The sequence below is a fragment of the Peromyscus leucopus genome, chromosome 8a, assembly GCF_004664715.2.
Source record: "Peromyscus leucopus breed LL Stock chromosome 8a, UCI_PerLeu_2.1, whole genome shotgun sequence".
NCBI classification, from domain to species: domain Eukaryota; kingdom Metazoa; phylum Chordata; class Mammalia; order Rodentia; family Cricetidae; genus Peromyscus; species Peromyscus leucopus.
Window position 1 is genome coordinate 39,675,446 of NC_051085.1, and position 12,748 is coordinate 39,688,193.

General features: G+C 45.4%; 1 protein-coding gene across 7 annotated transcripts in view; it reads left to right on the top strand.

Moving 5' to 3' along the window:
• Nhsl1 (NHS like 1) overlaps nt 1-12,748 on the top strand; it is a 229,013-nt gene that overhangs the window by 200,325 nt on the left and 15,940 nt on the right. For 4 of the 7 annotated variants that reach the window (XM_028860905.2, XM_028860914.2, XM_028860935.2 and 1 more), the window contains exons 4-5: nt 4,753-4,945; nt 9,367-9,498. In XM_028860905.2, the coding sequence (XP_028716738.1) occupies nt 4,753-4,945; nt 9,367-9,498 (325 nt within the window). The remainder of the gene's footprint in view (nt 1-4,752; nt 4,946-9,366; nt 9,499-12,748) is intronic. The other 3 variants (XM_037200378.1, XM_037200379.1, XM_028860922.2) reach the window with 1 other exon arrangement.

The following is a 12,748-nucleotide window of genomic DNA, read 5'->3' on the forward strand; positions in this document are numbered from 1 at the left end:
TGTGTTGACTTTTTTCCTTCAGTGTTCCGTGTATGTGAGGTTTGAAGGGTGATCCCTTACAGGTGCCAAAATGCTTCCCGCAGGTAGATGGGGAGTGGGGGGGGGGGGTGTCTCCAGGTGCTGTTGTGGGAGGCTGCACTGGGTGCTGTGTTCAATGATTCTGGGAAACATGCACAGAGGCCCCTTTGTCTTCGGCAAAGGGCACCAGGTGCCAGTTACTCAACCTCTTGTAGAAAATTCATCCCCGGAGCGATGAGTTGGATTGGAATGTTGGCAGTAAATGGCTGGCCTTGGTGGTAGTCACAGAAACTGAAATTGTCTTTTCTACTTCCTGTTGGTTTTTGAACTGGCCCCCCCCCCCCGCCCGGGGGTGTTTTAGGTTTCGTTAGAGGAAATACATAAATCAAAGGAAGACTTTGAAGACAGACGGCAGGAGCCTCGCCGGTTGCTGTACCTGTGCGCCGGATGGAGGCTCATTTGCTCGTTTGTGCATGAGGCAGAGAGCGCGGGTTCGAGGCAGCTTCCCCACCTGTTCCAGCCGGTTCCTTTGCTTCCTTACATGGGCTTCGGTTTCTTTAACTGTAAAGAGATGAAGCCACATGTGGTTCGCGGGGGACAGGCCTGGTTTGCAGCTGCTCCCCTGTGTAATTATTAATAGCACCGCTCTTGCTCTCAAAGGTATCGGGGTTTTGATGTAGATGATACCTCGCTGTGCTATATCCCTCCGGCCTCCCCAGAGTGTTATAAGGGCGAGTATATGGACGTCTGTAAAGTCCTGTGTGTCGTGTCTGGAACAACAACACACTGTGTGCTCAGATAATGATGATTACTTTTATTAAACTTTCCAAGCCAGACATCAAAGAAAATGGCACAATAGACAATGTCTGTTTTATGAAAATTTGGCCACCTTCCCAATCATCTTGCCTCTTCTTCTGCCCACATGGAATTTTCTGCCTGAAGCAATGGATTTGAGTGTTTTGGCAGCTACTTTCAAAAAAAAAGATCTGATTATCCTGGCTTCACAGGTCATCCATATGTACAACTCCCAGGAGTCCTGCAGTTTCTGACTTGGTAATTCAAAACATCTCCAGAATTTGTCCCCACATTGTCTCCCATTTTTCCTAAGAACCCCACAAAATGGGTGTTTTAATACTTAGGACTGTTGTTTTAACAGCTTGGGATCCGAGTCTCAGGGAATGCTTTCACCTAACCACATAACTAGAAAGCGTCAGGGAAGGGATGGGTCCAGGGCTTCTCAGATTCAAATTCCTTTTACGGTACCATGTTACTTATTAAACGGTTGACATCGCTAAACTCCGTTCCGCCCTCACCCCACGGCCAATTTTTCTCACTTTTGGCCTCTCTCTCTCTCTCTCTCTCTCTCTCTCTCTCTCTCTCTCTCTCTCTCTCTCTCTCCCTCTTTGGTTTGTCTGACATGCCTGAGTAAGGATTCTGGAGGGTCTGGGGAGAGGAGTACCATGATGTGACTTACAGTGTGAAAAAGAGAATATACTGCTGGAAAGGAGGGGTGGGGATGGTCGATAAACAAAGACAGGAGGAGGGGACCCGTTACTGGGAACTGTAGGACCCAGGGCGTTACAAGATTTTGTTAGTCACCTTCCAGTCACTATACCAAATACTAAATAACCTTTTGTAAGAAGAGACGGCTTATTCATGTCTCGTAGACTGGAGGTTTCAGCCCATGACGGGTTGACTTCCTTGTCTATGGGTCCCGTAGAAAGGCAACATTTCATAGCATTGAGAAATCAAGCAAAACCATCTCCCTGCGGCCAGAGGACAAATACTTCAGCGAAGGAAGGAGCCAGAGTTCCATGCTCCCCTTTGAGGGCATCCCCACCATGACCTAAAATCCTCTCACTTGGTCCCATCTCCCAACAGTCACTGGTAGGAGGAAGCTTGGAAGCAGCCTTTAACACGTGGGGTGGGCACCATCCAGACCACATCTTTCTCAATGGAACCCGTATGAAAGACTGCCACGGAGACTCAGCAGGGTTGTCCTGGTCCCTCTTGTGCTTATAAACAGATTGGGTCTGGGAGATGGACCATTCTGAAAGTCATCCACCCTGGCCTTTTCATCAGTAAATGGTGGGGCTGTGAAACAGCCACATTTGCATATTGATTTTGTGTTCCGCTTGCCTGGGAAATTTGCTGGCCAGAGAGGAGAGAGAGAGCGCGCGCTTTGAGAGCCTGGTAAAATTGATTTGCTTTGCGAGTGAGTTGTCACACTGCAGCCAGCCCTGGGGATCCTCCCATGGCAACCAAAACTGCAGGGAAGTTCTGCCTGGCTGGGAAAGCTGTCGACTATGACGTCATCGAGAAAAGTAGGTTAGTGGGCCTGAGGAGCCGCCTCCTGGGGTGCTGAAGAGGCAAGAGCGGTGCTTGTCTTGGTCCTTGGTGATGTCACCTGGTAAAGCAGCTCGTCTGTCCTCCACCAGCCCAGACCTTTGCTTCCTCTCCTTTCACAGCTTATGGACCAGAAGTTGCTTTTTTTCTACCTTCCAAATTGATGCTGCCCCTTCTGCTGGAGTAAGCTTCTGACTCCCTCCACGGCGATTCACCATCAGACACGTGACTGTTCTACCAACCGCCATGGCATTCTCAAATAAAATCAATTTTAGTATGCCTTTGTGTGTGGGGGTGTGTGGGTGTGCACCTTGCAGATAGAGAAGTGTGGTAAAAGTCAGACTCAACGAGAGTGTTGAAACTTCAAGAGGACTGGAACTAATGGGTTTCCCTCAGCGGGCTCAGCTTCTGATGCCTCGGGAATCCATTTGATAATCTTAATAGTCTATTTTAGTTTTGTATGAGTGTGAGCAAGCCCATGCCACAGTGTGGCCTTTCTCCCCTATCCTATGAGTTCCTGGGCTTGAACTCAGCAATGGCAAGTACCTTTACCCGCTAAGTCATCTTACACACACACACACACACACACACACACACACACACACACACACACACACATGTTTTTCAAGATACGGTATCTCTGTGTGGCCCTGGCCATCCAGGAACTCACTCTGTAGACCAGGCTAGCCTTGAACTCAGAAATCCATCTGCCTCTGCCTCCTGAGTGCTGAGATTAAAGGCGTGCACCACCACTGCCCAGCTATGATTTATATTTTTAGCTCCACGGTGTTTCTATTATTCTTATTCTCTTTGGAATAAAAGAAAGATTCGTACTTGTTAATTTATGGCTTCTGCCTTTCCAAGGTCATTTCTATGTCTGCCATGCTCACTATCTCTGTATTTAACAGTCAGGACACCTGCACATTTATTGAGACCTAAGAGTACCTCCAGGTGCAGGAGGTGGGCAGTGCAGCCCCTTCCCAGCAAAGGAAAGTTCAGCATTTCAGAGGAGCCTGGGACTTTGTAGTGTTCAGTCTTGTCCCTAGGCTGTTTTCCTGTTTTGTGTCCCATACATAGTAGCAGGGATGGGTATTTTTCAGGCAGTTTGTGATCATAGCACTGAACACTGGTGGCAGTCGTCTCGTGTCTGAAGTGGACAGACTGATGTCTTTCTGTATTTCTATTTCTTCTATGTGTCCCCTTAGAGACGTTCCTTACATCCTAGAAGGCGTCTAGGCCCGCCGTTTAAAGCTAGATAAATTTTCACAAATGCAAACAAGGCGAGGGGTGGCGGGGAGAGGGAGCTGACAGTATGAGTATACCCTTATCAAATAACATAAAACAAAGCGGGGTAGCAGTTACCTTTGCTTTGGGGGGCTTGGCCAAGAGAGCTTGAGTTGATCTGGGAGCTGCTTACACAGGTGTCTGCTTGGGGAACGTTCACGACCCTTTCTTCTTCATTGGAATTCTTCTTAAACACCTTCACTGCCTAGTGGTGTTTCAGTTTAAATTCTAGAAACTTGATTGGTCCATTTTACATTTCTTGTGTGTCTTCAGTGACTGTCTCCTCACATCAGCCAGCTACTCTTTTGTTGCTGTTGTTGTTTTATTTGGCTTTTGTTCCTAAACATGGTGCATTTATTTTGAGTTCTTGGGTCGTCTCCCTTACAGAACTGGCTGCCCAGGACCTCTGGTGAAGTCGTGTTTAAAATGTTTGCCAACACAGCTTTCTTGCTGACGCGCCTTCAGGTGTCGCAGGGAAGGGCACCGATGGAGCGCTCTTCAGTGAGAATGCTAATCTGTGTCAAAGAGGACACAGCTCAGATGTTGTCATGGAATTCTGATAAAGGCCCAGAGCACAGCTTTAGTCAGCCTCTTAACAATTTCACACTGATTTTTTTTTTTAAATCCATATAGACGGCTTCAGAAGCGCACAGATAGTTGAACAATGGCGCCATCATTTTGAAGCGTTCCTTGAGGTCAGAGCCTAAAGGAAATAAGATTGAAGCTAGAAATTACTTTGAGCAAAACTGAATTTTAATACAAATAGAAAGTGGCGGCCTTGGCTACGACATTTCTCCGGGCTTCTCATGTTAGACTGAATCCATAGGCTTTCTGACCGCGACAGAGTTGAGCAAAACCGGAAGAGTGTGAAGGCTCTGTGGACCAGCCAAACCTTCTGCTACCCTGACGTTGTCCAGACGAAGGGCAGGGTGAATCGTGTATGCGGAAGGCCGTGTGCAAGAGGCGATTGTTGCTCTGTTCTTAGAAGGGGAACCGTTCTCGGACTTGCTTTAAGTTAGTCTGATTTTAAAAAAATAAATAAATAAATAACCACTTGTAACTCTTCCTGCTAATTACTTACACCCGTTTCCTCTCCCTCCGCAGTCTTCTCTCTCCTCATCTGAAGAAGAAAGATTCCTCGGCATCAGGAGACCTAAAACACCAACCTCAGCTGACTTCTCCGACCTTCACACCCAGACAAACTGGGCCAAGTCTCTGCCGCTGCCGACACCCGAAGAGAAGACCCGGCAGCAAGCCCAGACGGTCCAGGCTGATGTTGTTCCTATTAACATAACTGGTATGCTTTGCGGGCAGACAGAGTCAGGATGTCCTTGGGAGAGTGTCTGTGGCTTTGTTTGCTATATGCTGTTAGCATTTTCTTTATGCCTTCAAGTGAAGAGCGAGGGGCTGGCCTCCTTCTCTTGGTTTGGTGAAGGAAATACTAGAACTACGTCTGTGTCTGCATGGAAAAACACCCGTTGTTTGTTAGATGTGGACACCGACCACAAATATTCTGTCAGAGAACTCGGTGGTTCAACCATTCATGCAAGAGATGGCTTTTGAATTGCACTGTTCTTAACTAAGGTTTTGGTTCTGTAGGAATGTCCTGTAAATGTGGTCCTTAGCGGCAAAAATTGTGTACTCCCATAAGAAATATTTCTAGAAGTGAAAAAAAAAAATCGTTTCGTTAATACTCATTATTTTCTTACTTTTTGTTTGTTCAAACAGAAAAGAAGGAAATGCTTGAGATAAAGGTATTAAGTAAATTAATAACCAAAGCATATCTTTTAAAAAAATCTTAGTAGAACGATAAAAGTATGCCTCGGTTTCTATAATTTGACTCTCAGTCCTCAAATAAAGATCCATTTCTGCCAAGGAGACGGCTTTACGGTTGGCACATTGGCAGTACTGTGGCTTCTCACTGCTGAGTTGAATCGTCAACTCTTTTGATGGTTCAGGCAGCAAGTAACAAAACACGGAGAACTCCGAGCTGAGGCTCGCACCTCTAGAGGAGCTGTTAAAAAGATTCCAGGTTGGCCATCCCTGTCCCTTCTGTGGTCTTCCAAGAGAATTGGTAAAGCAGTGTGAGGAGGGCACAAAATACAAAATGGTAGAGTCCACAGTAGCTGGACAAGGCCCCGAGTTTAGTCCTCAGTGTGTGTGTGTGTGTGTGTGTGTGTGTGTGTGTGTGTGTGTGTGTGTGTGTATGCACACACAAATTGTAGCATCAATCATCATAGTAGTATCAACTAACTATGGTGGTGTATTACATAGAAATAAGTGAGTAGTGTCATATACACAAAATCCACACAAAGCCTGGTCTCTATGCCCTTAAATCTGGCTCACCAAGAGAACGTTTTCATTAACTCTTAGGATGAAAGCCTACAGCATCCTTCTATCTTTTGAGGCTATTGCTGTTGGAAGGCTTGTTACCATGGTACCAGTAAACTTGAGAGGACCAGTAACATTTAGATAAGATTTGTTTAAAAAAAAAAATCTTAAGAGTATATTTAGAAATTATGAGTAGAATTTCCATGGAAATTTAATAAACACATGAATAATTTTCAATTCCATGTACATATTTTACATTTTTATAAACTTAGGAAACAGCATGGCATTTTAATCCATTTTCTTCATAAACAGCTTTGCTGATGTCTGTGAGCATGCCTCCCTTCCACGTTGCTCCCATCTCTAAAATATTATTTTTGTAAGTAGCTATGCTGAAGAACAGTGTGCTGCTTACTCCCTGTTTCATTGGGCATCAGTGTGCTTATATTTTCTACAAGAAAAACGAGTCATTTGGTGGATTAAATGCCGAAGAAATGTAATTATGTATGATTTAAAGCATCGAAATCGTATTTATAAGCTCGGCATATTGTGCCATGAACTATGACAGCCGTTAAAGGAATCAGAGTAAAAGGTCCTGCCTTGAAATGAGCGGAGTGAAGCTGGAGTTAGGAGGATTTCAGGCATAGAGACGTGTTTGTAGTGAGATGTATCCTCACAGATGGCTCGTCCAGTTGTTTCTCATAGCTTTCTTACCTGTTTGGCAGCTAAGTAGATGTGAATTACCTATAAAAGGAGGCTTTTAAATACCACCCACACAAGGTGAATGAATGCTAATAATGAACTGGACAGCCTGAGTTCTGTAAAACACAATCTGTTTTTAATCGAGTAGTTGGCATTTTCTCAGAATGCCGACAGCTCTATGCATTTTTGATCCGTTTTCTGGATCTGTGTGTTCACATAGACACACGTGTATCTTAAGGAGGCGTTTCTCTAGTCTGGTCCAAAGAAGCAATAGGTTTAAAGCTTTCTTTCTGGGTGGCTGGATTGGCACAGGTTCTTATTCAACCTCCAACCCTTTAAATTATTTCTAAAATTCCAGATTTATTTAGATTAAAAAATGCCACTGCTTGTAGGAAATGGCCACATGCTTATTAATTGGGGTGATTATCGACCCCTCTGACTTGGTTTTTTTTCAGCAAGGCTTTGGAAAAACAGATGCCAATGGCTTCAAATCCAGAGTGGCGCCTACCAGGGTTAGAGACACAGAACAGCCAATGGCTGGACACAGTGAGCCGCTGGCCTGCGAGGGGATTTAATCCCTTTAGTTACAGTCTTGCAGAGACTTGGTATTTCTAAAGGTTAAGGAGGGGAAATGTTTGAAATAAAAAGAACATGTGACTGTGCCCCATCGTCTGCCACGTGGATCACGTCCTCCACCTAAAAGATTTGCGTACGGGTCAACACACTTGGAAAGCATTCGCAAACTGATTTCCCTCTGATGTTTGGGCTGATGCCGTGCTATCAGTGAAAGGGAACAATTCAGTTCAACAGATAATGATCTCCTAACTACATGGTCCTGGACATTAAGGGAGTGCCGGTGAGGATGCCAGGGTATACAAGTCATAGCCTCTGCTTAAGGAGATGTGTAGACCCCAGCCTTTTTCAGTCACAGTGTGAAACAATGTGAATGTTGTAGATAGATTTTCATCCTCATGTGGTTTGCATCACGATTTTCTTAGTCATTGGTTGGTGGTTGTTTTTTATTTCTACCCCGTGAGGGCAGAAAACTGGAGATTAAGATGCAACTTTCTGATAATATTTCGCCCATTTTTTAAAATTTTTTTTGTTTTTTGTTTTTTGTTGTTTTTCGAGACAGGGTTTCTCTGTGTAGCTTTGCGCCTTTCCTGGGACTCACTTGGTAGCCCAGGCTGGCCTCGAACTCACAGAGATCCGCCTGGCTCTGCCTCCCGAGTGCTGGGATTAAAGGCGTGCGCCACTGCCGCCCGGCATATTTTGCCCATTTTTAATGCTCCCATAGAAGGAGTATCATTTCTTTTGCTTCAGGAAACTAATAAAGCACTGAATGACTTCCTTTTCAGCGCTGTTTAAGATGTTGTGTGTTGTGGGCCTGTTTATTCCAGAATGGTACCCACTAACTGTTTAAAATGTTGTATGTTGTGGCCTGTTTGTCACAGAATGGTACCCACTGACATTTCAGGCCCTGCTCTGAACTGCTTCTGCTTTTTTCTATTCAGAGCAAAGTTGCCAAGATTTACAAGTTCACAAGCATTTATTAGTTTGCTCCTCAGTGGAGGGTGTGTGTTTAAGAATTACCTCATTCTAATGAGACCAGGTTCCCACTTCATTCCTGTGAAGTAGAAGTTTCATTATCCATCACATGTCCACTTTGAAGATGTGACAGTCTTACTAAACAAGAGTGACCGATTCATACTTTTCTCATGCATAAGATGACGGTCAAAGTATGGGATTTATATAAATGTATTTTTAAATCTCATTTGTAAGAGGATAACTATGTAAAAAGACCAATGCAGCAAAACTTCCTTTAACCAAAATGGCAAATAGTTCAGATCAGTCTGCAACTGATGCCGTCAGAGACCTTATTATTTTCTGGTTTCCCATGGTGTGCTAATCCGCTTGAACTCTGGGCAAACTGCTCTGTGGATGTGGTCCTGGGTTGCAATGCCTGAAACGGGATTAACTTTAAAAGATGCAGATAGGAAGTGGAGATGGGCAGCGCTTGCCCATCGTGTGTCGGACCCTGGGTTCAAGCCCTGGCACCTTAAAAAATGATGTACAAGAAAGGAAGCGTTCAGCTTTGACAACAGGAGTGTTCTTGGGTCTCTCTGTGGTGCAAGTACTCTATCATTATAAGGCGATTTGGTTTCCATTACAGTTACTTCTCACACTATGATGATTTCACACCCCATTCAAGTTGTTAGCCTTCTTGACCACCATTTGATAAGCTCAGACTTTGGCTTGTTGTAAGACACAAGCATGATACTGGTCTCCGTGGGATGACCCGATGAATACAATGGATTTCATGCCATTGGTGCATACATACCGATGTAAAGATTGAGCTTTGTGATCCAAACACGATATCAAGCACTCACTTCATTCTTAAGTGACAAAGAGTCATCCTCGCAGTGTGTCACTGGCAAATTTGCAGTTTGCTTAGAGGTGAGACGGAGGTGTCTGTCTTCCTTTGGAGGACACACAGTGGAAACAGCCTTCTGATGATACTGTGCTTCCCTTCCTTACGCGTCCGTCCTTCAGCCTCCCATTGTCATGTGACTGGCTAACCTCATTATTAATACTTTCTTATCATGTTACAAGCTTCTGGAAGGACGTGCATGGTGTCAGCTTGCTTGACCATAACATTGCTTTGCTTCTTCTACTATTCTATGTCAGGGGAGAATTTTGATCGTCAGGCCAGCCTTCGGCGGTCTCTAATTTACACAGACACTCTGGTGAGACGGCCGAAGAAAGTCAAAAGGAGAAAGACTATTTCAGGAATCCCTGACATCATTCAGAAGGAGCTAGGTATGGCTCGTCAGCGTTGTGTTCTCTTGCCCCTCCTTGCTGCCTCAATTTACCACACTAACCTCATGTGGGTGGTGCTGTCACTGACACATGTTCTGGTGGCCAGCTTCTGGATGAGGTCTTAGGTGGATGTCACGCCCTGTGCTTTGGGGAAGAAGGATGGAGGAGGATGGAGGAGGGATTCATTCCATGGACATTTAGCACCATGGGAATTAAGAATTCCATCATCATCTCCAGGGACCTTGAGCATTACTTCTGTCTATGATTTCATTTACCTTTTATTTAGCTCTGGGGTTCGCCCAGATGGAACCCTCATTCTAAGACGACCTCAGGAGAAACACTTGCTAGTTATTCTGACAGTGCAGGGGGGGGGGGCATATTGTCCTAAGAGGTGGCAGCCTGAGGTTATTTAATAGTAAATGTCAATGCTATAGAAAGTGGTCATGGCCGGCCGGTGGTGGTGCACGCCTTTAATCCCAGCACTTAGGAGGCAGAGCCAGGTGGATCTCTGTGAGTTCGAGGCCAACCTGGGCTACCAAGTGAGTTCCAGGAAAGGCACAAAGCTACACAGAGAAACCCTGTCTCGAAAAACCAAAAAAAAGAAAAAAGAAAAAGAAAGTGGTCATGAGGCTGCTGCAATGGCTTTGCAATAAAGGCACCTGCTGCCAAACTATGTTCACATGTCTTTGGCCATACCTCCGTTTAAAGCAAACAGTTTCTCGGCTTCTTTTGTTTGACTTGAAAAGCCATCGGGCTGGTGGAGTTGTTAGCTCGCTGTCCCCTTGCCCAGTGTTCATGCTCACTTTTCCATATGCTGCGACAAAGCTGTCATGCACCTCCTGTGATCATTTCACCCCCTCGTGTTTCAATGGGGCCCACAGGCACAGCTTAGCACACCCCAGCACCAGGCTGCTCCGGTTCGAAGCCCGACTCTCAGTCATTCTCTGAGTAACCTTAGCCACATCACTCCACCTTTCCGGGTCCCCTTCTTCATTCTACACATGGGATGGTGACCTCAATAGAGTCTGTCCCATAGGGTTCTTTGAGGACCGAATGAATTTGTATACAGGATGTACTTGATCCCTGGTACATTGTACGGGTCACTGTTATTATCGTGGGACATTATGTTACTGTCTTGAAATTCACTTCTTTGTCAGCCTGTGGACTTATTGCATAATAGTTACTTTAGCCTGATGTTTTAATTTACTTTTATTTACTGTTGAAGGTTACACTCGAGACATGCAAGAGTCATTATCTCTGAAATTGCTTACGAGTCTTTGAGTCAAAATGAGCTTACCCTAGCAACAGTGATATATTAATTACACGCCTTGAGGTCCTGTTTTAGCTTCCAAGGCTATAGAGATTGCGTGTATTCATTTCCCTCTAGGGTTGATGTTTAAATACCACGTAGGAGGAAGGACGGACCCACTCTTCCTTAACTGGCATTTCCCCCCCTTATCAACATCCAGTCCTAGAGGGTTGGACACCCTCCCTTCTGGACTGTAGAGTCTTTTGCGGAAGAACAGGAGCACTTTGCCTCTGCTGCTCATGCTCCAGTGCCAGAGTTTGGTTCCCACTCTTGCTGGGTGTCCCCCAGCTCTGACCTCCGAGGGCACCTGCCCTCTCACGCACATGCCCCTGTGACTGTGCATGTGTGTGCTCCCACACTGAAAGTAAAACCACCCAACAAAGATCAGCAACACACAAAACAGAACACAGGCAGAGCCAGGCATTGGTGATCCACACCTGTAACCCCAGCACTTTGAGACCCTGTCTCAAAAATAAATAGTTAAATAAAAGGACCGCCAACCAAACAAACACAAAACAAAAGAAACTTAATTGTACCACAACAGAATTTCTCAAGTCTGTCTATGTTTCGGGCACTCCATGGCCTCTGAGCCCTCTGTGAACTCTGTATAATCTATGCACTAGAGACGTGGGCACACTTTGTTCTCTTTTCAAAGCCTAGTTGTATCTCATTCTTTCAAGCCGTTTCCCCTCTTGAGGTTACAGCTCGCACGTGTGAGAAAATAAGAAGTGTTCATATGCACAGAAGCATTGCCGGAGCTGATCCCTTGTGGTACCCAGGCAATGCTTTCCCACGAGCTGGAGAAGATGGGCTTCAGAGAAGCAGCCATAAAACCAGGCAGTTGGGGTCTTTGTAAGCCAAGCAGTAGGTTCTGGATGACTTTGTACAGAGTGTAAGAAGAGTTTGGCCAAGTTAAAGATGCACATCCACGCACGTGTTCTGTATGAGTTGTCTTCTGATGTCTGTTACATGAAACCTAAACCCTGAAAATTAGGATCATTTATGTGTATTAATGTTTTACCTGTGTCTATGTATGTGGAACACATGTATGCCGGGTGCCTGTGGAGATCAGAAGAGAGTATCCCGTGTCCTGGGACTAGTTCTTTTAGAGGGTTGTGAGCTGCCATGTAGGTGCTGGGATTGAACCTGGGTACTGTGTAAGAACAGCAGGTGCTCTTGACTGCTGAGCCGACTCCGCAGCCTGAGAGCTAGGATCTTCAATCACTTGCTTTATTGAACCAACCAGGAAGAGCCAACAGCTCAGTTGCTTAGTTGATCTTCTGAAATGATCCCATCCATCAAAGTCAGTCGCGTGCTCTGCAATTATAACACTGTTTTTAATTGATGAAGAGTTCCTTTCTCTTTTGCATGTGACACGGGATCATCACTAGTGATCACTTTCCCCATATTATCCATTCTACAACCTTTGCCACAGACGAGGAGGCAACTGGTACAGTCAACGATGTGCCTGGGTGATAGCTAGGGGGCGCTGTGTCAAAGAGCAGGTGACTCTGGCCTGTGATCCCAGCTACTCAGGAGATGGAGGCAGGAGAATAACAAGTTCACTGTCTGCTGAGGCTACAGGATGAGTTCAGGGCCAGCTTAGGTATCTTAGTGAGACTATCTCAAAGTTAAAAACAGAGAAAAGGGATGAGGGGGCCAGGGCTGTCATGTACAGGGCCTGGGCTCAATCTGAAATACTGGGGCAAAAATCAAAACAAACCAACTCAAGGACAATTGGGGCTGGTGATGTAGCTCCGACTGTAGAGTGCTTGCTCAGTATGCGTTAAGCCCTGGCTTTGATCATCATCCCTATCTGAAACAGACGTGATGGTGCCCACCTAGAATCCCAAAATTGAGGAGGTGAGGCAGGGCAGCCAGAAATTCCAGGATCATCCTCAGGAACACAGAAAGTTTGAGGCAAGTCTGGGCTACGGTGGG